Here is a 23,647-nt window from a genome sequence, read left to right as displayed (position 1 = left end):
ATCTGCTATAGCCTGGGACTTAATGGCTTTCTTTGCCTCAAATTTGATATCAAGGGGAAGGAGTTCAATCGCCCATTTAGCCACTCGACCAGTTGCATCTCTGTTGTGCAGAATCTCTGACAGTGGTGCGTCGCTGACGACTGTAATGTCATGATCAGAGAAATAATGAGCAACCTTCTTCATGGTCATGTAGATCCCATATACGAGCTTCTGATAATGAGGATATCTTTGCTTTGATGGAGTCAAAACTTCAGAGAGATAATATACTGGGCGCTGAACTCTGAAGGTTTTCCCTTCTTCTTCCCGCTCGACCGTAAGTACTGTACTGACGACTTGTCCTGTGGCTGCAATGTAAAGTAACAGAGGCTCTTTGCTGATTGGAGCAGCAAGCACCGGCTGGGTGGAGAGCAGAGCTTTTAGCTCGGCAAACGCTGCATCAGCTTCTGGAGTCCACTCGAACTTGTCTGCCTTCTTCATCAGTCGGTAAAGAGGTAATGCCTTTTCACCGAGCCGAGAGATGAATCGACTTAACGCGGCCAAGCATCCAGTAAGCTTCTGGACATCGTGCACACGCACAGGGCGTTTCATTCGGAGTATGGTGCCAACTTTTTCTGGGTTAGCATCGATTCCTCGTTCTGAAACGAGAAAACCGAGTAACTTTCCGCCACGTACTCCGAATGTGCACTTTGATGGATTAAGCTTGATATCATACCTCCTGAGATTGGCAAATGTTTCAGTGAGATCAGTCAACAGGTCGGAACCCTTTCGTGACTTGACCACGATATCATCCATGTACGCTTCCACATTCCGACTGATTTGGGTGAGTAAACACTTTTGAATCATCCTCATGAACGTGGCTCCGGCATTCTTGAGACCGAATGGCATGGTGATATAGCAGAAGCACCCGAATGGAGTGATGAAAGCTGTTTTGATCTCGTCAGGTCCATACAGACGGATCTGATGGTACCCGGAATAGGCGTCTAAAAAGACAATCTCTCGCATCCCGCAGTCGAGTCGACAATTTGGTCAATGCGAGGGAGAGGAAAATGATCTTTCGGGCAGATGTGTTTGAAATCAATGCACATGCGAAGTGAGTTGTCCTTCTTGGGGACCATGACGACATTGGCGAGCCACTCGGAGTGGTATATCTCTCGGATAAGCTCTGCTGCAAGGAGTCGAGCCACCTCCTCGCCAATGGCTTTTTTTTGCTGAACGGCGGACCGTCGAAGATGTTCTTTGACAAGTTTCGCTTTTGAGTCGACTCTAAGGCGATGCTCAGCCATCCTCCTGGGAACACCCGGCATGTCAGCTGGCTACCATGCAAAGATGTCCCAGTTCTCACGGAGGAACTGGATGAGCGCTTCTTCCTATTTAGAGTCGAGTGTTGTGGAAATATGGGCTGGAGCTGCGTTGGGGTCAGTCGGGTGGATATGAACTGGCTTCGTCTCCCAGACGACTGGAACACTGACTCTGTGGCGGGCTTCTTGGCCCGCAACAAATCACTCGGATCTGCATTTTTCTTGTATCCCTCCAGCTCTACCACTGTTATCTGGGCATCCGCAATCTTCGAGCCTTTCTGGAAACACTCTTCTGCTTTCTTCCGGTTGCCAGTGATAGTGATCACACCTTTGGGGCCAGGCATCTTTAATTTGAGGTACACATAACATGGTCGAGCCATGAACCGGGCATAGGCTGGTCTCCCCAAAATGGCGTGGTAAGCGCTCTGGAAATCCACGACTTCAAATGTCAGCTTCTCTTTGTGGAAATGCTTCGAGTTGCCGAACACTACATCTAGAGCTATTTGGCCGAGTGACTCAGCCTTCTTTCCAGGAATGACTCCGTGAAAACTCATGTTGCTGGAGCTGAGCCTGGACATGGGAATGCCCATTCCCTTTAGTGTCTCTGCATACAGTATATTCAACCCACTGCCGCCATCCATCAGTACCTTAGTCAGTCGAGTGCCTTCGACGACTGGGTCGACCACCAAAGCTTGCCTCCCAGGGGTGGCTATGTGAGTCAGGTGATCGGACTGGTCGAACATAATGGGAGTTTGTGACCATCTCAGATAGCTTGGTGTCGCCGGGGCGACCATATTTACCTCACGGTTGATAACTTTCAGTCGACTTTTGCTCTCCACATCAGCAAAAATCATCAGGGTGGAATTGACATGAGGATACCCTCCATCACTGTCCTCCTTGTCCTCGGCCTTGTCCGACTCCTTCTCTTTGTCCTTGGGCTGTTTTCCTTGAAACTGCTGGATTAAGAGCCGGCACTGGCGAGTGGTATGTTTCGGGTAGATGAAGTTACCCTCTTCGTCTTTCTTCGTGTGGATGTGACACGGCAGATCCATCACGTCATTTCCTTCCTTATCCTTTACCTTCTTGGGGTTCCAAGATCCTTTGGGCTTCCCTTTGAATTTGCCCCGAGTCACGGCCAGAGCCTCTCCAGGAGCAGCTGGCTCGGCCTTCCGCTTCTGCTTCCGATTGGAGTTTCCTTTTTCCGACTGACTTGGCTTATACTTGCCACTCCGGAGCCTGTCATCTTCTTCACCGTTAGCGTATTTGGTGGCAATCTCCATCATTCGACTCAGGATCATATCGCCGGTTCGACCAAACTTCAGGCTCAACTCTCTGTTCTTGACGCCATCCTTGAAGGCACAGACCGCTTGATGAACAGACACGTTCTCCACGGTATGATGCAAAGTGATCCATCTCTGGATGTAATCTCTCAATGTTTCATTCGACTTTTGTACGCAGACTTGCAGCTCCGTCAATCCGGCCGGTCGCTTGCAAGTTCCCTCGAACATCCTAACGAACACTCGGGAAAGATCTTCCCAAGTGTAAATGTTGCTAGGAGCTAACTGATTCAACCACGCCCTGGCTGAACCCTCTAACATGAGTGGTAAATGCTTCATGGCCACCTCATCATTACCGCCGCCAATCTGTACCGCCACTCGGTAGTCTTCAAGCCAAGTTTCAGGCTTGGACTCTCCGGTGAACTTACTTACCCCAGTCGCCAACCTGAAGTTGGGGGGTATCACTGCGGCTCTGATGGCTCTGCTAAAGCATTCTGGACCTGAAACATGGACTCGGCTGCTAGTGGGTGCATCTCTGTCATGGCCACCTCTATAAGCTCTGTTCCGATCGACCAAACCTTGCACGATGATGGATCTCGCGTCAAAGCCTAGTTCCCTGGGGTCGACCGGAGCTCTCCGCCCAACACTGAGCTGGCGCCTGTCATCTTGCTGCCGATGGGCGTTAGACCCACCCCTCGGGGAAGGAGTGGGCACTCGACGCCTATCATCACAATCAAATCGGTCATCATACTGGTCCCGCCGGCCTTCACGTCCCACGTGCCTCGGAAGCGACCTTGGGCTATGAGCCGACTGAACTGTATTCGCAGCGACGGATCGACTGTGAATCCTGTTGCGCGACTGTGACACAGCTGAATTCTGATCTCCTGCTGCTCGGAGCAAATCCCTGATCTGCATCAAGCCTCTGCCAGCCTCCGACTGAGAGGGCTGAATTGACTCCGCTATACGGGTTGCAGCTGCTAAATTCTGAATCGGGGTCCGATATACCTGAGTTGGTTGCGGAAAGAGCTGACGTCGACTGGAGTCGGGTACTCGTTGCCGCGCATGCTCGTCGAGTGCTCGCTGGAGGTTCTCCAGTCGAGTGCGTTCAGCCAAGTTGGCCAAACGCGCCTCTTACAAGGCACGAGCCTCGGGAGTTTCTCCTGCGATAGGAATATGCAGAGCATCCGTGTTCCGGCGGTGAAGATCTTCCCTTTGCTGAGAAGTGAGTGGCTCGGGTTGATATTCCTCATGGACCTGAGCGGGGTCGCCTCCATCGTCCATCCCGTCGATGCGGGGGAAGCCGGGAGGGCTACGAGGCCCATTGACCATCAGGACCTCCGCCGCTGGATCACTGCTGTCGCACTCGGATGCAGTCTCTACGGAGCCAGTCGACAGATCGAACAGGCCATAGAGAGATTCGTCGGGCTAAATTGCTGCGACTTGGGTGGTGGCCGATTGGCGAGCTACTGCATGTCTCACCCACCGCTGAAGTCTCGACCGACCGGAGAGCTTGCGCTGGCGGGAGACAGGGAGGGAGAACGGTACAGGAGTCGACTGGTACGGAGTCGACGGCTGCCGCAGCAGGACGCCGCGGACACACGCCCGAAAATGCATCGCACCACGGACGGGGAGCGCGTTGATGTCGAGTGGTGCCTCCTGAAGCCAAGCAGAGTCGTCGGCAATGAAAGCGAGCGCACCGAGACGGATCTCATGGCCCTCGACCAGAACTCCGCCAGAAACCATGATGAAGGCGATCGGACAAATTGCAACTTCTCCAAAAAGTCGCTAAGACACCTGCCCCAAGGTGGGCGCCAACTGTCGTGGTTCTAAGTCTGACAGTAGAATGGGGGGTAGGTATGGAGAGGCAAGATCCTAGCTATGGAGTAGTTGTATACGCAAGGGATTTACGAGTTCAGGCCCTTCTCGGAGGAAGTAACAGCCCTACGTCTCGAAGCCCGGAGGCGGTCGACTGTATTATGTGCGTATGAGTTACAGGGGTGCGAACCCTTTACACTGAGGAGGGGGGTGGCTTATATAGAGTTCGCCAGACCCCTCAGGCCCTCAGTTATGCAGGGTTTAAAGTACATTAAGACAGGGAGTTACTGGTAACGCCCACATAAAGTGCCATGAAGACTATTAAAGCTACTTAATGACAGGCCGTTGCGTGCTGCATGACTTTAGGTCCCCTGGTTGTCGAGTGATTAGCTTCATGGTCGAGTGGCTATCTTCATCGTCGAGTGTCCTTGAGATCGTCGAGTGGAGTCCCTCTTGGTCGACTGGAAGGTAGCTTCTTCTAAGGACGTCCTTGGGTAGGGTATCCTAGATAGGTTCATGACCCTACCCTAGGTACATGACTTCATCAGGTACCACCGGACCTTCCTGGAGGGCGCCGGGGCTACCCTTCCTCTCTCCTCGCCGTGTACCGGGGGAAACCCTTAGCAGCAGCGTCGCCATCGTCGCGTCCCTTCTTGGAGGTGTTGCTTGGTACCGGCGCTTCGGAGTCTCGGAGCTTGGTGGGCGATCTCTGATGGACGCAGCGGTCGCGAGGCTTCGTCGTTTTTTGTCGATCCGCCGTTATCGGCATTTTGTTTCTTTTCTTTTTCTTTTTTTTCTTTCTTTTGGGCGTGCTTGTGCTGTTTCCGCCCCAGCACCTATCGTTGGCTATATCGGATGGTTGCTTTGGAATACAAAGCGGGGGGAAACCCTTTTTCTCTAACATGTATTTCTCTCAATTAGTATAGCCTGGCAAAAAGTTTCTCTTCTCAATTACGTTGCAAATGCATACCATGTCTCGGCGTTAATTGGGAGTGTACCCTCAAACTCTATATATACTGAAGTGGGAGGTGGGAGGGGGACATTGCCTCAGATTGCTTATAACTATCTCATCATCTCATATGCAGTTCACCGAAAATATGAAGGGGAGCAGCGCGGTCTACATGATTGCCGTTTTGTTTACCGGCTGCTTAATTGCTGCTGGACAATGTAAGCACATTATCTTAATTATTGTTCGTCTATGTATATAAGATAGTTGTCGATTGTGCACTCACAATCATATACTATTGCGTATGTAATAGGCCGTCTTGAGCCCAAGCAAACCAACGATGAAGGCCATGCCAACGCGACTACGCTGCTCTCATCATTAGATGAGAGCAAGCTAACCCTGAAATGGTGTATCGAAAGGAACTGTAAGACCAAAGGTGACCCCTGGTCCTGGAAAAGGCAGTGCATCTGCTGCGTCACTCTTCCAGACGTACCTTGCTATCACTCCCAAGACGAGTGTCAGAAAAATTGCCCGCCACAGTGAGATAAGGGTGTGCATTATAAGAATACATAAAGCAATCTATTAGAATAAAATAACGTGTTGATTGATGCACACCGTACCTTTTCATGGTTGTATATCTATGCTACTTTTTGTGACTTTGTACTAAACCATCGACAAGTAATATGGATCGGAGTAGTCCCTCCACTTTTATTTACTTCGTATATCAGCTTGTACCTAAGTCAAACTTGATAAAGTTTGACCAGATTTATCGAAAACAATGAAAACTTTCGCAATAAAAGATATATAGGGTGTGAAAATATGTTGAATGATGATTCTAATGGTATTGATTTGGTATTGTGGATGTTTTTTTTTTGTATAAACTTGATCAAAGTATAGAAAGTTTGACCCGAGACAAAGCTAATATGTGAAGCAAATAAAAAGTTAAAACCGGAGGGAGTACTCCCTCCGTTTTTATTTAGTTCGCATATTAGTTTTGGTCAAAGTCAAGCTTTACAAACTTTGACCAAGTTTATAAACAAAAATATTAAGATATACAATAACAAATCAACAACATTAGGTTTATTATTGAATGTACTTTCACATCGTATAGATTTATTATGATAAATGTCTATATTGTTTTCTATCAACTTGGTTAAACTTTACGAAGTTTGACTTCAGTCAACTCTAATATGTAGAGTAAATAAAAACGGAGGGAGTAATAAATAAAAGTTGAAGTCCTATGCAGTCAATCATATCTTATTTATCTACTAATTCGTGGCACTAGTTGAGTTCTTAGGTTAACACTCTTTGTCATCATGCGTACATTTGGTTCATATTCCATCACCATGTCAAAGGAACAGCCGAAAGGTGCAGCGATGGCAAGGGCGTCAAAGTGTGAATCGTCGACTCAAAGCTCTTCGACGGCATGCACGGGAGGGTGATGGCACGGAACTGCGAGGCATATGAGGAGAATTTCTGAGCTAGAGTTGAGTGGATGAAGAGATATATAGTGCTCCTGATGATACCCAAATAGGAAGTAGCAGGCCACAGCACACACACTGTCAGCACGAGCCAGTACCAGTAGTGGAGCTTAAACATCTCAAAAAAAAAAGTAGTGGAGCTTAAAGCTAGAGCTCCACTACGAGCAACATACACACACAGTATGTTGTTGGATAAATGCCGTCTTCAAGGTGGTTCGCGATGGCAAAGCCAGCGCCGTGCTTTTGTTTTTCCTTTGATTGCTTTGCTACTTCCTCCTATATATGATCCATTCATCTTTGCACGCACCAAAAAAGATGGTTGAGTGTGATTAGGGATCTGCGTTAGGGGATGCCAGATTTGGGCCCTGACAGTTTTGGGGGCACTGAGAGTGGGTGCTTTTGTTTCTGTCTTTGCTGATGTAGTGCGTTGAGGCAGACCAAGCACTTTGGCCTACGACACATGCTTTTGTTTCTCTCTTGTGCGGTTAGTCAAAAAATGTTAGTGACGAGAGCTTGAAAAATAAAAGCAGACATGATTAACAGAGACTACGTGACACATGTGATCAGCAATCCAAACTAGTACTCCCTCCCTTCGGAATTACTTGTCGCGAAAATGGATGTATCTAGACGTATTTTAGTTCTAGATACATCTATTTCCGAGACAAGTAATTCCAAACGGAGGGAGTACTATTCAAAAAGACATGATTAATAGAGAAAAGTATATTTTTCGCCACTTAACTATTGGAGGAGTATATATATACTATAGATTTGGTCCCTCAACTACGAAACCGGTCAAATTGCGTCCCCATCTCTTGAAACCGAATAAGTTCCGTCCCTTCTCTTGGTTTTGACCGGTTTTGACCAGTCCGTGCCAAGGTGGCAAAGGAGACCCCAGATTGATGTTGTTTCTCTCCATGTTATGTGTCTCGTTGTTGGCATTGTTAAATTGAGCTCATCTCGGTGTTCCATCATAATTCCCAGTATTATCATATGTTAAGTGGTATTATGCAATTACTGTTGTCGAGTGTTTCGAAAAAAAAATAGTGTTGTCTACCCTTTGTTTTAATTTCGCAACCTTTAGGCAAAAAAAAACCCAGGAAATCATATTGGTTTGTGGAATTTTATTATCTGCAACACTCAGATTTTTGGGCCAGATCAGAAGATCGATGCTCGCTTGTGATTATTCTTAAGTGTATAAAGTTACATGACATGCAAGCCATCAGAAGAATTTCCACGGTAACTAGCATATTAATAGTAAGTTACAAACCCAGCTTCATATTTGACCAACCATCAACTTTTTTTAGTTCGTGTATATAGTAGCATGTAGGATCACGAAGAAGAAAAGAACACCTGTCTTTCGCGACCACTAGGAAACAAATAACTAATTTAGATCTTTTAGTTGGCTAATTATTGTGTGCTCTCTGAAAAAAATTCCTCCTCTTGTCTAACTTCTGTCTTGGTACACTAATTCGTTGAAATTGCTGCAAAAGAATTTGGGATGCATATATCATGATATTTTATCTTCTGTACATCAGTTGCCCTTTTGATACAAGTATTTTGAAATGCCTTGCTATTCTGAATTATTCCTTTTGAAATTGGTTAATACATTGAGTGATTTACATCCTGATGTTAGACTCTAATATTCGCTACGACATTTTGATTATATTCAGAAGTCGATTGTGAAAGAACAGTTCTATCTTTGGGCTATTTTATATCATCACTCACGTTCTGTGGTGTGCTTTGTAATTACCTTTTTTTCTTGGCAATTGAAACTTATTTAAATCACCATGTGGGTGTTCAAGACATGTTGATTGTAATGTAGGGCATTGCATCGAGGATGCTTGACATAGTATAGAGATACTTCATGTGTGTTAATTTCTAATTAGCGATGGACATCGCTCGCAAAAAAATTAGTGATGGATATTTTAACCGTAAGTCTCACTTCCTTTTATTTCTTATCTCTATGTGTGATTACTATGTTTTTATATTTTGTTTGACTAAGCAAAACGACCCCTCTGTGCTACTATCAACATGATTTGTACATGTTGTTAATGCACACACTGGAATGTTAACTAGAAAAATTGACCAACCGTTGTATTCAGATAATTGTCACAATTGAAAATCCTCATAGGATTTCACTGTTTGTGTTCCATTTTTCTAAACAGTATTAGTGGGGTTTATGAATTTTATTGAGTACTACGTCAGTGAAATAGAGATGTACTCCTCGGCCCTCGTGGTCATGGGGACAAGAGCCATGGCTGTTGGGGAGGAAGACGAGCTGCAGTTAAGGATTCCAGTGGGCCGGTGGCAACCACGGCAGAGTCATGGTAATGGCGTCTTGACTTGTCCCGGATCATGCGCAGGACCAAAGTTGAATTCTGGGGCTGGAAATCAGAGTGCTTCTGCTGCCTCACTCCGCCGGACGTACCGTGTTCTCATACCCAAGAGAGTGCATCAAGACTTGCCCAGAAACGCCCCCACCCATGCTTGCAAACTAGTGGTTGGGGCCCCGTCATTGCGGGTCGCTTGAGAGGAAGCTATACGCATCTCACCATCATGTCAATTTTTAAAAAATATATTCTCGTATCACATGGACATCACAACCATCTTAAAAGAAAAAAAAACGCCTAGAAAAACTTTTCTCGAAAAAAAGCCTCCCTACCATTTAAAAAACTCTAAAAGAACTTTCTCACCGTGACCAACCAGCATGCACCACCACCATTCTAGCACCTCTTGATGGGTTTAATTAATAAGAGTAGCCATTACTAGAATACAGTACTATTATCAGATCGCCTATTTGTGAATACTAAAATAACGTGTTGATCGGTGCAAGTGCAAGGGGTGTATAAGCTATTTGTTGGATGGTTACCAGAGTCGTCGTACCTTCAAGGCCACCTTCATTAAAATTCAAAAATAGCCTTGGTCTATGGATCTGGATGTATTTTTTGTTACTTCTAATGTTCAAATAGATCAAAAGTTTTTTCAAAAGAAAAAAAAGACTTGCTTTCAACCGGAAAGAGGTACATGTCGAGTTGCGTGTATGTGTGCATGTATGCTCTTCTATGTTTTCTTAATTTTCGGTCATGAGATGATAAAAAGTGACATTTGAATAACATACTTTCTTTGACACATACAATCAAAGTCGTTCGTACACACAAGCATACACTCATCTCTACGAACGCACGCATGCACAACCTACCCCTATGAGCACCTCCGAGAGACTGAGCCGGCATAGCATATTGAGATTTTACAAAGTCACCACAAGATGAATAAATCAATGCTTCAAGGCCACTGATAGATCAGCCAAGAAGCTGCCTGAGGCCATCCATAACCTGCTCCCCCTTTAAAGGATTCATCTGTACAGTGTACGCAGCAGCGATGAATGCATCAGAGAGGTGAAGCGTATGTAGATATGCCAAGAAAAAACAAACAAAAGAAAGAAAGCTTACTTTGCTAAGGAGGAGCGAAAGGCCGTTGGGCAAGGCATTCACATCAGAGCTTTCAGCGAGATGCGATAATAGTCGAGATACTCGTTCAGCTTTCAGCTCCTCGAGATGCTTGTCATAGTTGTTACGATCGTCTTTCCAGGCAAAGAAAGCTTCATCATCGTTCCACTCCTCGCCATCTCCTTGTCCTTGAGAAGCCATATACCACTTCTTGATGCACTCCAATGCTGATCCGTGAGTGGGCATCATCTGCTCTCCAGCGGCCTCTCTAACTTTTTTGGCGAGCGAATCCTCGGCAACCCTCCTTAGCAATCTCCTGTAGAAGAAGGCCCGGGACTCCTCCCAATCCACCACCTTACTGATCACACCTTTGGCAACCATTCTGGAAGTGGTGTCATGCAGTTCAGCAAACCGAGTAGCGACCTGGGTATATATGGGCATCAGCTGCTTCATCCGAGCAGTCATCACACTCCTGATTTCTTTGAGGAGTCTGGCATTGAGTCTGGACAGCTGGGGGTCGAGCCTTAGCATGCTCTCTTCGACTTCGTCTGGCTTAAATTTGATCTCAATCAGCCCTTGTGCCTCGAGGACGTTCCCTTTTGCAGTCCTCTCGGCGTACATCTCTATGTGCTCAGGATTGATCTTGCTGTCCACCACAACCCATGCGCCTCCACGCAGCTCTCCAGCGTTTGGTATGTACACAAAAACGGGCTGCTCATAAGTCCTCAGGTTCTCGACAATCATAGAACCAGCCTGAAGGATCCCTTCAAACAGATCCCTTTGCCCACCCGAAAAGCCTCTCCAGTTAGCAAGTATGAACAGTGGGAGTTCTTCACGGTTGAAATCCAGCAGTGCCTGGGCTGTTTTCGTGGCCGAATCTGGGAACCACACCTGTCCTGCTTGAGGGACTAGATGCTCGGCAGAATCAAGCTGGCCAGGGTCAGCAGGGATCACTTGCGTCATTGTCTGGGTTTCCACAGCTATGACACCAACTGGAATCCCACCCAGCCTTGCCCTTCCGGTAATAACAGTTTTCGCCCATCCTCCTAATGTTTCCACAAAGCTCTCTCTGTCAAACATACCACCTAACCACTTGCCTCCTTGAGTGTCCTCCTGAATGCCACAGATGGCTGCACGGGCATCACATGAATTCTCTGGGAAATATGTGACAGGTCTCTCCGGTGGATCAAGAGGTTTCAGAACAGGAAGAGGACCGCCGACATACTGAGGTACATAGCTGAGCCATTTCAAGATAGCAGAAACACCTTCAAGATCATCTGACACTGTGAGATGGGCAACCCCATTTGCAGCCATGATTTTGGGGCCACCCAGTTGCAACTGAGAGCTATACACCTCGCGTCCCAGGAGCTTGTTCAGCGGAGAAAACCCAGTTAAAATAATTGGTTGATCAAGGCGTTGTATGCACCGCAATCCTAACCGAGCAAGATAAGCCCCAATTCCAATAGCTCGTCCAGTCACAAATGTCAAAGTAAACGTCTCTCTATATGCCTTAGAGTAGGCACTGGCAATAGCACCACATCCATGTAGATTCTCACAACCGATTCCATCCTCTTTCCCGACAATGGTGTCAACGACCCATCTGGTTTCTCCGTTTTCCAGTTTTAGCTCATGGGCTATAACCGAAGAGCTTAGACGTGAATAATCTTGTTCCGTGAGGTAGATGTAGTGAAAACCACGTTCAGGGTTCTCATCATCAGACCATCCGACATGGAAGCATGCCTTCATCTCCTGTGCTACACCAAGCCTAGCACCAGAAGTTGCTGCCAAGTAGATCAGAGGAATTTTCCTCTCACAAGCAAGATTGGTAACAGCATCAAAGAATGCATCTTCTCTGGGACCAAAAGACCCAGCTTTAAATGTTATGTCATTTGCAACAACCATAATCTCCCGACCGCCTGGAAATTCTGGTGTGGAGAGCTTCATGTTCCAAGCAACAGTGCCGATATCATTCGTACCTGGAGGACGCTCAACTGGAACCAAAGGAGTACCAAATGAACCAGTCGAATCACCAAATATAAGCTCTGTCACTTGCGCATACCGCTGATGGTGCCCGTTGGCTTCCGCACCATGTGAAGTTCCAGCAGATTTCCATGACTTCTTCAATGCTTTTTCAAATGCCTGCGGACAGAGTATTATTACCAATCCCAGTTGATCTAGTTAATCATGTTAACCAATTGTAGAGAAAAGAAAAGTAAGGAAAAATGCAACCAACTCACCAATGGGAAATCATAGCAGTATGTAGTTTCATTTTTCCTAGCAGCATAACGTTTCAGGTCAACAGCATCCAAAGGTTTGTATGGCTCACGCAATGCAATGCCATGCAAAGGACCAGCTGCAGGTGTGGCAGAGCGGTAGAAAAGCTCATGTGTGTTGGAGTCCTCCACTTCTCGGTAAATCTGAAAGTAAAAAATTTTGAGCATAAAAGCAATAAAGAGAAAATGGTACTTACTACTTACAAGTCTTTTTAACTAGTGTTTCAAAAGCAACATTTGAGAGAGTAGATATTACATGAATGATTGGGTTGATGAGCATTTTCTATGCACTAACAAGATAAGTAAACAGAATCATATTTGATGGTCTGTGGGGCCTTATCCATCAGAATAGCATTCTTTATAATATTTGCAGACTGTAGATGCTATTGTTCATAGAGAGCAGTGCAATGGCCAAGGTAGCTTACATCCACAGTGAAGGTATGCCCAGTTACATTAGTAACAACAACTCTCCAAGCACCATTAGCTTGCCCATCGCAATCTAACCATAGCTTCACTTCCCACTGGCACACGGAAAGGCGATGCATCCTGACGCCAATATGTTCATGTATATTCACAACCATATGCTTCAAAAGTGTGCATGCTGTCTCCTCATCTTGATCAACTTCGTCTGTCATCCTAATATAATGAGAAGCAAAAACCAAGCGAACATCTATGAGCAGATTTATGCAATATATTTTGTTGAGAAATAAATAAATATTTTTCGAGTGCGCAGGAGAGCCGTCCATCACCATACTAAGAAGAAATATATTTTGACTGACCTTGAAAATGGAATTAGATCAAACAACCGCTGCTCTCTCAGTATGCACATATACATATGGGAGTGGCCTGACCTCACAGCCTCATTGTGAGCATGTAACTCTATTTCTTCTAGCGCTGCCCTCAATGATTTGAGTATGCTGTTAGATAAGAATGATGATGAGGCTTGAGCATTCCCTACTTCATTGTCAATATTTCCAAACAAAAAACCATTCGTCGCACTTGGCTGTCTGACTATGGTACGAAGAAACATCCTTTGGTCATTTGATCTTGGATCTTTATTGTTCTTTACTAGTGTGTAGATGTGCCACTGGCGATCACGTGATGGGGTGTATTTTGCGTCATTGTAACCTTCTAAATTCACTTTGTCCTGTATTTACAGATAAAGTTGTTAGTGGTACTGGTATTATTGAAGAGAACATAAGCCAAAACAAAATCTGAATACCAATTCAAGAAATGTGGACAAAGGAGGTTCCACATGGCGGAGCATCGGGTCCTCCTCATAATAGAGCTTGTCAAATGACCATTGGAAGGAGTGGCGCATTGGCGGACGCCCTTCATCTCTTTGGATAATGCAGCTGACAACCCTAATACCAGCACCATTGAGATGTGATGTTATAGTGTTATCCTTCAGGATCTTGGACAGTTTGTTGATCCTTTCTTGCGCTTGATCCTCATCACCACTAAAAAGAGAAAACAGAGTGGAAGAGGTAATTATTATTTTTCATGAAATTCACTACCAGTTCATAGAATCACACTCTTGTGATCTTCCACATCTCATCAATAACAACAAACCACATAAGAAAATAGTGTAGACGAACCTGTCTTGAAGAGTACTCATCTGATTGTTGATACCAACCAAAGCAATATCCAGCATATTGCTATGGTTAGAATTTATGGGATTACCATTTATGGCACTTCCAACACCTCCTCGGAAATGCGAAGTCTCCTTTAATGCAGCTTCAATCGCAGTTGGCAAAAACTGAAGATTCTTGATTACAACCATTACACCCCATCGCCTGCCAATGGGATCCTCTACTTGTTGCTTTATTAGTGTTGCAGGTTGCCCATTTCTTTGTTCAATACGCTTTTCTGAGAATTCCCATAAGGCAAATAGACCAGACATGTGCCATTGCATCCGGACACTGCCCCTTACAAGGTAATGCTGGAATATGATTGTGAGTTAGCCGACATAAAAATTGTTAATGTTTCAGTTGTATCAACAAAGAGTGTAGTTAATAAATTCCGTGATACCTGATACAATCTGTGTATGTATGTCTCAACTACTCTCCGCTGAAGAGTAGGATCACTGTGATCAAACAGAGACACAAGGGCATCTTCAACTGCAACAGGGGCACATACTAAATCTTCCATCCTTTCATTGATGGCCATCTTCCTCCTAGGCGTTAAAAGCCGTGCTCCTTCCTCGGTAAACATCTCCAGCTCTGAAAGGCTTCTTGCTATGCTTGTGCGGAGTTCACTCAATTTGGTGTGCTCAAGAAGTTGACTTGCTTTAAGTGCCAGCTGCATCAGTTACAATAGATTTATTTTATTTCTCTAGACTATCATATGTGCAAAATGAATATATGCAGATCATCCAAACTCTCAATTTTACCTCAGAGTATGCTGTATGGTTCAGAGCAGAAAAGCGAGTCAACTGGTCCCTGTAAGCAGATGGATTTGGATAGACCAACGCTTCCATAAGTCGTAGTATTAATTCATTTTTATTTTTCACACCCTTCAAGAGAACACAAATTTTAAGCATGGAAGCTATTGCATATCAAGTAAATCAACACATTGCACAGTAAGACATTACCTGGTGGGAGAACACAATATATACGACCTTCTCAAGGTCTTTTGCATGTTGAAGTCGTAGACGTTCTATCACATTGGACTGAGAATATAAAAGCAAATGCACATAAAATTAGTACATTTTGGTGAGAAAGTGAGCATCGATCAACCCATTCCAAGTAATAACAAAGTGATACCTGAATGTCATCACTGAACAGTTCTTCAACAGATAAATACTCCTCAAACAGAGACTTAACAACAACACGAGCATGGGTTTCTCTTCCACCCTCATAAGACTTGACCAGGCTCATAAGTGGCTCTACAAGCCTCTCATTAGTAACCCGATCTTTCTCGGAACAGTATGCAAGATTTGCCTGCAGTAATAGCTTTGTAAGGAAACATGGCACACAAAAAGAAAGTGGATGCCAAGTAACAGTCACAAACTGACCTCAATGGCTCCCCTTAGCAACTTGGCAGGGAAATCCTTGCTCTTCCGGAAATCAGCGTTCAACTCATACTCCTTGTAAATACCATCCAACTGAGAACAGGCAAATTAGTTATCCATTCGATATGCAGCCAAAAAGGAAAATAGAATAATGACAGGTAAAATAAAAAATTAACTATAATACTTAATCACCTCATTCGTAAGGTCTTTTGGGAGTCGGGTTGCGAAAACAGACATGAGTTCTTGCCACTGTAGAAAAGGGAGCTCAGGGCTGTCTAGGCAGTTTAGCAAAACTTGTGCAACCTGAAAGAAAAGGTACAGCCAAGAACTTAATGATTGAAGAAATATGGTATCGTTTGTCTCAAACTAAGAGGCTAGTTTCTCTCTGTAGAAGAGGAAAATGGCAACGAGATTGACAAGGGGAACCAAAATTGGAAGAACAACAATATCTGGAAGTTTGTATGCCTTACATGGTTGATATTATGTTCATATCCTGCAAGGATCATGTGCGCAGAATTCACACTTGCAGTAAACTTTTGGTGAACTTTGCCAGAAATAGCAGTGGGAGGTCCAAGTTTTGGAAAGGTGCCATGAAATGGTTCAGCTCTCCTCACAGCAGATGGGTCATCAAGATCCAACCTTGCTATCAGGTCACTCGCCTGCACAAAGACAGACATTTCAGCTAGTATTTAAAAGATGCATGCATATTGCAAGCATAAAGCACTTCAGTCAGAATGTACATATAGCGCTACGAACATGTAAGCAAGGGGGAGAGATAAGAAACGAACCTGCATGGCCTGACCCTCAGGCATGACAAAGTGAATGATACCGGAGGCCGGTAGTAACAGTGGCATGCACATCTTCATGACCTCCACCTCAGCATAAGGTGTATCAGCAACCACGCGAGAACCATCAGCGACCAAAAACCGAAGAAGTTTGCACGGTGTATCAGCCAACAGCCTGGAAGGATCATGCTCTTTCTGTAATATATCATCCAGAGGACATAATTAATTTATGTATGTTCATACAATTTGCAGTCACAACTACAACTGAAACAAAGCCTATATTACTAGTCCTTCATTTAAATATTCCCATAGTGAGAGTTTCTCTCATAAGATCCTTTGCCAAAATTGAGGATCCTAAGCAGGTGCTAAGACTGTAACCCCACAGTGGTGGCAGATGCCAAAAAAGGCACTTGACTAAGAAAATGAAATATCTTCACCTGTAATAAGCATGTTCTCCCATTGATTAGAAGGCGCGTACCAGCACCCTCTGCCTCTGCGTAAATTACATGACTGTTTCCATCCAACTGGAAAATTTACAATTAAAGATTGTCAGACCATTTCCAAAAAAAAGAGATAGATCATGCTTGTATAAAAAGGTGTGGTGTGGCAAATATACCTGCATTAAGAGTCCGCCATCTCGCAACGAATGTATCTCTGCTTCAATCTCTGAATCATTAATTCTTAATCTGTAGCTACGGGGTCCACCTCTTACTGTCTCAATCTACAGAAGAAAATAATCATGAGCAGATGTGACAAGGATACCAAATGGATTAGATGGGTATGTAATGCATGGATATAATTATTAACGAGAAGTACAGATAATTACCATATATTTGATCCCCTCTATATTTAGAGTTACAGTCAAATTGACAAGAGAAATGTGCTGTGAAAAGAAAGCAGTTAGACAGTTTTATTATTATCATATAGAAATTAGAATATCAACAGTAAGAAAATTCATCATATAGTATGATACCTTTGGCGGTATTTGACCTTTACTGAGATAACCGACATAATCGGTTACAGCACTCGAGCTCCTGCTTGATGCTTCCTGAAATATAAGAAATACGTATTTGAGGATGGAAATAGTATCTTGTGTGCGACCGCGAGCTCATAACCACGTCATAAATCATATAGTTCTGCAGACAAGGAAATCATACATATAGAGCTCCACCAACAACTGAAAGGTACCATGGGGGCCTCTCTGCTTTAACACGCATAGCTATTCTGCTGTCTAGCCAACCAGTGTGGATCTTATTTTCTTGGTATTCTGCAGCCTGAAGACATGAAAATTTTGAACAAAGATTACACAACAAGAATTGTACATGTTTTCTTAACGAATGTACCATGTAATCAGATTATTTTTTACTGTCGGCTTATCTTACATTCAAGAGATCCACCGTGTAATCAACGTTGGTGCGGATCTCTCCGCGAATTTGGATCTCTTTTAACCCAAGTACCATATTGGCTATTGCCAACGACCTAGATTCCCCAAAAGCAAAAACATGACCTGCGGAAAAATCATACTGTTTAAGAAAAGAATCATGAGATACCACGAGGAAACAAATAATTACGCATGACACTTACCAAACTGAGAATCAGAAAACTCATGAATTGCTCCTCCAGACTGAAAACAAGAAATGATGATTTGGGTTAGGTTGTGGCACAACAAAGATATAATTTCTAACCAGGGAAATTATCAACACAAGGAACAGGGAAATTATCAACACAAGGAACAGGGAAATTATCATAATCTGCGGATGTTGTGACATGTCGTGTGGTATCAAAGGACATTATGCATGGATGTCGTGTGGTATCAACGATCATTATGCATGGAATGTATACTTGCCTTAATGGAGAAATAGGCCCAAACATTGGGTTTACTTTTAAAGTTGAGCTCTTCCACTCTTCCACTAGTAGGCTTAAACCCATCATCTGGGTCCTCACTAGTAACTCTAACTGCTACACAATGACTCTTTGGCCTTACAGACTGTGCTTTGTCCAAATCAAATTTAGTTGCAACAACTGATATTTCCTTCCAAGCGTGATAGCCACCTCCATGTTCCACTCCATAAAAGCGTCTGATCTCTGCAATGATCCTTTTATCGATTAGTATGGAGGGAAGGAGATCATCTCATCAACCATTAAGTTGGAAATTTGCCTACCTGGAATGTTGTAGAGGGGTATCCCCATTCCTACTGCAACTTGAGATGCAGGTAAGTTTATGTCAGCAATCCATTCAGTCACAGGGTGTTCTACCTGCAATCTTGGATTAAGCTCCAGGAAATAGTATTCTCCTGTTTCCATGCTGTACAGATATTCCACTGTAGCAGCACCCTGATATTGCACACATTTAGCAAGCCGCCTTGCTGCCTGCTCAAGCTCTCTGACTGTTTCTGGAGGAGCAACTGTAATTGGTCCCTCTTCGATGATCTGTTGCAAGTATATGGTGAACACTATTGTTTCACAAAACATAAAAGAAATATAGCTATCAGCTACTTATTACTACTACTATTACTCTTATTATACACCCTCTGTTCCTAAATATAAGACGTTTTTGTAGTTCAAATTGAACTGCAAAAACGTCTTATATTATTTAGAAACAGAGGTAGTAATTATTCGTCTTGTGATAGTTAATTCTTGTGGTTATGAAATCATTTGTAATACAGTCACTAGATTTTTCAACATTCTGAGCTCAGAACTTCGAGTGCAACACATATATCACTATAGAAAAAAAAAGTTAGTTCTTGAATTCAAAATGCAAAATTCAACTATTTATAGTACATTCTGTACTTGATAGTGACAAATGCTTCCGTTAAAAGAAAATATTAACTTAGATTTGGCATAGCTCCTGCAACATCTTACACTTTGCTTAATAGTAACATGATTGCTACATTGTCCAATGAAGTTTTACTTCCCTGAAGCTCTAGAACTTCTACCAATGCTCTAGGACTGATATTTGACAACACAATACGCTTCAGGAGAATAACTAACCTTTTGGTGCCTTCTTTGAACACTACAGTCCCGGCTGTGCAGTGCTGCTACGTTGCCGTGTTTGTCACAGAGCAACTGAACCTCTAGATGTCGGCTCTACAAAGAAAGAACGGAAAGGCAATATTTTAGAGACATAAACTATATCAGTATAGGAGAAGCACTCGCTGAATGATAACAGTAAAGGTGCTCTTTATCATTGTATACTCTTAGTCCCTTACCCACCCGGCATTTATATGGATAGCATGTGAACACAAACAGAAAAATAACGGAAAGCAATATAACTGAATCACTTATCACCTGAGATGCCACCTTCATAATAAATATAGGCGATCCAGGGACTTCTCCTTGCACTTGCTTAAACAAGGTTCTCACCTCATCATCATTGTGTACCTATAAAACCATTTGGGTGGCATCAAAATCATCTTTGGTTAATCTAGAATATTTGCAGAAAACCTGAACTTCATTTTGTATGGACAGTGGATGACACCGTAGAGCTGAATTACAAAGAAGACCAACCTTCCTTATTCCTTTACCACCACCACCCCATGATGCCTTGATCATTGCAGGATACCCCACCACTTGACAACTAGCCACCGCTTCCTCTGTAGTTGAAACACAAGCATTCTTGTAGATCTCCTCAGGTATCGAGTGGCAGGTTTCTTGCGGAACTTTCACCTAGAGCACGACGTTAGGATAGTAGTTTTAAGCAACATGTACATAGTGATGGAGAAAAGGCATTATTAGAGAAATAGGAGAAGGCACGCATACATACATGTGACCCACTCCATGGAAGAGTTGGAACTCCTGCTGCCTGTGCGATAAGAGAGGAACCAATCTTATCGCCTAGTGCAGCCATGGCGGCTGATGGTGGCCCAAGAAAAACGATTCCTTTTTCCTTGAGCGCATCCGGAAGTTCTGGGTTCTCAGAAGCATGACCCCAGCCAGGCCAAACTGCAGAAACCAGAGTTCTCTCTGCTATCTGTGACATGACAGGTGAATTGCGAACAAACATTTAATAACTAGTAGTCAAGTATCCAGCACAACGAACATGGATGACAAACTAATCCAGCACAAGTAAGTAGGTAAAAAAAAGGAGCAGGAGAATGATGGATGGATGAATTGCACTAACCTCGACTATGAGCTGTACATTTGCATAGTTGTTGTTATTCGTCCCAGCGGGGACTTCCAGGAACTGGTCGGCGATCCTTATGTGCTCGGCATTGACCCTGAGGTCCTCTGGGGTCGCCATGGCCACCAAAAGGATGGCCTTCTCGGTCCCAAAGGTCTCCAAGGCCCAGGCCCGGATGCTGCGCATGAACTTGACGGCAGCCATCCCGTTGTTGGCAACCAGCACGCTGCGGATCGGCGAGTCGCCCCCAAGCGCCTTACAGAATTCGTCGACCGAAGAGGACATCCCGTTGACTTGGTCGGATTCCACCACTGTTGCTGCCTTGCCCCTCTAACTAACCTTCCGCAGTGCACCGGGAGAAGAAAAATCCTGACTGGTCAGCGAGCAATCGAAACACTGGGAAGTTTCTTTCAGTTTTGCTTGCATACTGGTTGTGTCCTCTGAACTAGAGTAGATGTTAGAATGGTGCAAGCAAAACGAAAGAACACTCTATTCAACTCGTAGTACTAGTGAATCGTCAAAATCCTTTCACCCAGCAAGCGGAGATGGCCGTATGCATCGTTCTGATGCAGAGGCCGGGGCAAACCCCCTTTTCGAAGAAAAAAAACCCAGCAAGCGGAGAATTCGCGACAGTAGATGAATTAATAGTCAGCAGACAGCAAGCAGATTCAGACTAGACATTTCTTTGTGTTTTGTTCCCATGTGAAGAATAACTTATGTTGACCGACTATGCGACCACACTAGCTGGCTAGAGGGAGCGAAGGGAATTGAATCCCTACATCAAATAATCAATCAATCAATTCAACAGAAGAGAACGACGACAAGCAGCCTCAAGGCCCACCTGGCCAGCAATGCTGCAACTGCTTGCAAAGAAACAGTCCACGCGAAGGTGGTGCCCTGCCCGCTGCTTATGTTATATGGCGGGATTGGAGTGGAGGTCGTACTCGACTGGAGGCAGGAATGGAGCACACACGGAGACGGAGACGGAGACGGAGAAGAACAGTTGGTTGATCACGGGAGTCCTGCTCCGAAGAGAAGAGAAGAGAAGAGAAGAAGAGGAGTGGATGGATGGCCAACTCCAGTACGCACCGTAGGTGTTCGACAGAATGCCTGACGGCCGCGCGCACGACAAGGAAGGAGGGTCGAAAATGGAGGCGGCGGGGGAGACAAGGAAGGAGGTGGCCTTGAATGGCCGACTGCTCCTGCGGGGAGGGGAGGGGAGCGGCAACGGTAGGCATCCATGGGAGCGGGGAGTTGGGAGAGTGGTAGAGAGAGGGGGGCAGGTGGCAGGTTGGAGACGAGGCGGCCATGGACTGTACTGGACTGGATGGATGGTTGGTGTGTCCGTCCGGCGGCATGGGCCTTTGATCGATCGATTGATGATGATGGACGCCGATGATGACATCTATTCTCCCAGCGATTCCCCGTGTCCACAAACGTGATTTATAAATTTTTCGAGAGAAATCAAAAGGCTATTTCTCAAAGCATTTTTTGGCGAATCAATTTGTGGTTGGATGGTTAGAGTGACAGACTGACATTGGTATCCCCAACCCACCAGGGTTCAAGTCCTGGTGCTCGTGAATCTCAAGATGATATGCCGGCTCAGTCTTTCGGAGTTGCTCATAGGGGTAGGGTGTGTGTGCGCGCGTTCGTAGGGGTGAATGTATGTGCATATGTACGAGCGCTTGCGTTTGTACTGTGTTGAAAAAAAAAAGCATTTTTGTGGGGTTTTCTTTTGCCCAGAACTTCATGGATGTTGTTCCATCGAGTTAGAATGGAAAACGCTTCGCTAGGGTTTCGCTCACTAGGCGATCAGGACGCGATCGTCCCCGCCACCGGCCGCCGGTGGCTACCTCCCCGTGTGCTTGCCCTGGCAGCATGATGGAACTGCAGCGGCCTCATCCGCCCTCACATGCCATGGCCTCCTTGGTCGTGGCGATTCAGCTGTGTCCAAGCCAAAGTTAGAAAAACCGTGAAGGGTTCGGTGGCCTAGGGTTCCTTGACCCCTCCCGCAAGGAATCGGAGAGACAAGCATACATAAAGTAGGTTAGGGAGGAGGCAGCGAAGCAGCAGAAACCAGACAAAGCCACCAGGTCGATATGTCTTCGCTGCCGCACCGCCACCGCACAAGCTCTTCCACTAGTAGAAAACGGAGCTTTAATACCGGTTCATAAGGGCCTTTAATACCGGTTCTGCAACCGACACTAAAAAGTGGAGACTAAAGCCCCCCCCCCCCTTAGTACCGGTTCGGCACGAACCGCCACTAAAGGCCCACCATGTGGCGTGAGCTCGCGCTGTGGTATGGGGGACCTTTAATGCCGGTTGGTGTTACCAATCGGTACTAAAGGTATTTTTTTGAATTTTTTTTAAAATTTTGAAAAAAAATTGATTTTTTTTCGATTTTCAATTTTCTGAATTATTTGATGATTTAGTCTCTAATCGCCCCTCTTAACTACTCAAGTGTGGATCACTCATTCCAAATCGTCTAACTTCCCGACCGGTCACCCATCCTCTCACTCCCCCAGCCTGAGCATGCTTAACTTCAGAGTTCTATTCCCCCTACTTTCCAAGTCTGCACTTGTTGTTTTCCTGACAAATGTAAGCTGTAAATCCTATTAACCCTCAGCAGTTTAGCTTGAGCATTAGGTCACACATTTCACCGTTTGAGTTTGAAACTATTATTCTAAAAAACAGTAATTATTTAGTAACACTAATATTTCTTAAATAAGTTTGACCATAGTTTGACCAGATTTGACCAAAATTCAAAAAATTGAAATAATTATTTAGTAACACTAATATTCTTGAATAAGTATGTAGTAAATTAATACTTCTTGAATAAGTAGTTTGACCATAGTTTGACCAGATTTAACCAAAATAAAAAAACTTAAATTTGAGCATATCTTTTTCTCTTTTTGGAATTTGAGGATTCTAAAGAATTGCAAACAGGCCGTAGGCTATCAAAATCGGATGCGGATTTTCGTGCTGAATTTTTTGATATATTATACGTTTTTTTCTGACATCGTATGCAAAAGTTATAGCCGTTTTACATTTTCCCTACACTTTTTGCAAAACATGTCCAAATTTAAGTTTTTTAATTTTCCTAACTAGTAGATGTAGTAATATAACTACATCTCGAAGAATTTTATTTTTTGAATTTTTTATCATTTTCTTTTGTATTTTTCAAAACTGAAAT

General features: G+C 44.4%; 1 protein-coding gene across 1 annotated transcript; it reads right to left on the bottom strand.

Annotated features, from left to right (window-relative positions):
- Positions 1-9,889: 9,889 nt before the first annotated feature.
- LOC119350893 (acetyl-CoA carboxylase 1-like) lies at positions 9,890-21,812 on the bottom strand. Its single transcript, XM_037618511.1, has 30 exons — positions 21,774-21,812; positions 20,455-20,784; positions 20,098-20,304; positions 19,842-20,000; positions 19,623-19,715; positions 19,326-19,421; positions 18,497-18,764; positions 18,181-18,419; positions 17,919-17,958; positions 17,717-17,841; positions 17,492-17,608; positions 17,308-17,382; positions 17,161-17,217; positions 16,951-17,055; positions 16,772-16,858; positions 16,338-16,529; positions 16,020-16,208; positions 15,742-15,852; positions 15,553-15,642; positions 15,302-15,478; positions 15,130-15,207; positions 14,929-15,051; positions 14,568-14,837; positions 14,135-14,478; positions 13,759-13,996; positions 13,316-13,683; positions 12,962-13,172; positions 12,501-12,680; positions 10,267-12,402; positions 9,890-10,173 (listed from the first exon to the last, which is right to left on the bottom strand). Exons 1-30 carry the CDS (start codon positions 21,810-21,812, stop codon positions 10,117-10,119), a joined length of 6,801 nt encoding a protein of 2,266 aa, XP_037474408.1. The 3' UTR covers positions 9,890-10,116.
- Between the last annotated feature and the right edge of the window lie 1,835 nt (positions 21,813-23,647).

Source organism: Triticum dicoccoides, chromosome 1B (genome assembly GCF_002162155.2).
Source record: "Triticum dicoccoides isolate Atlit2015 ecotype Zavitan chromosome 1B, WEW_v2.0, whole genome shotgun sequence".
In the NCBI taxonomy this organism is placed as follows: Eukaryota; Viridiplantae; Streptophyta; class Magnoliopsida; order Poales; family Poaceae; genus Triticum; species Triticum dicoccoides.
Note: the sequence above shows the minus strand (reverse complement) of the source record. Positions and strands in the feature narration are given on the sequence as shown.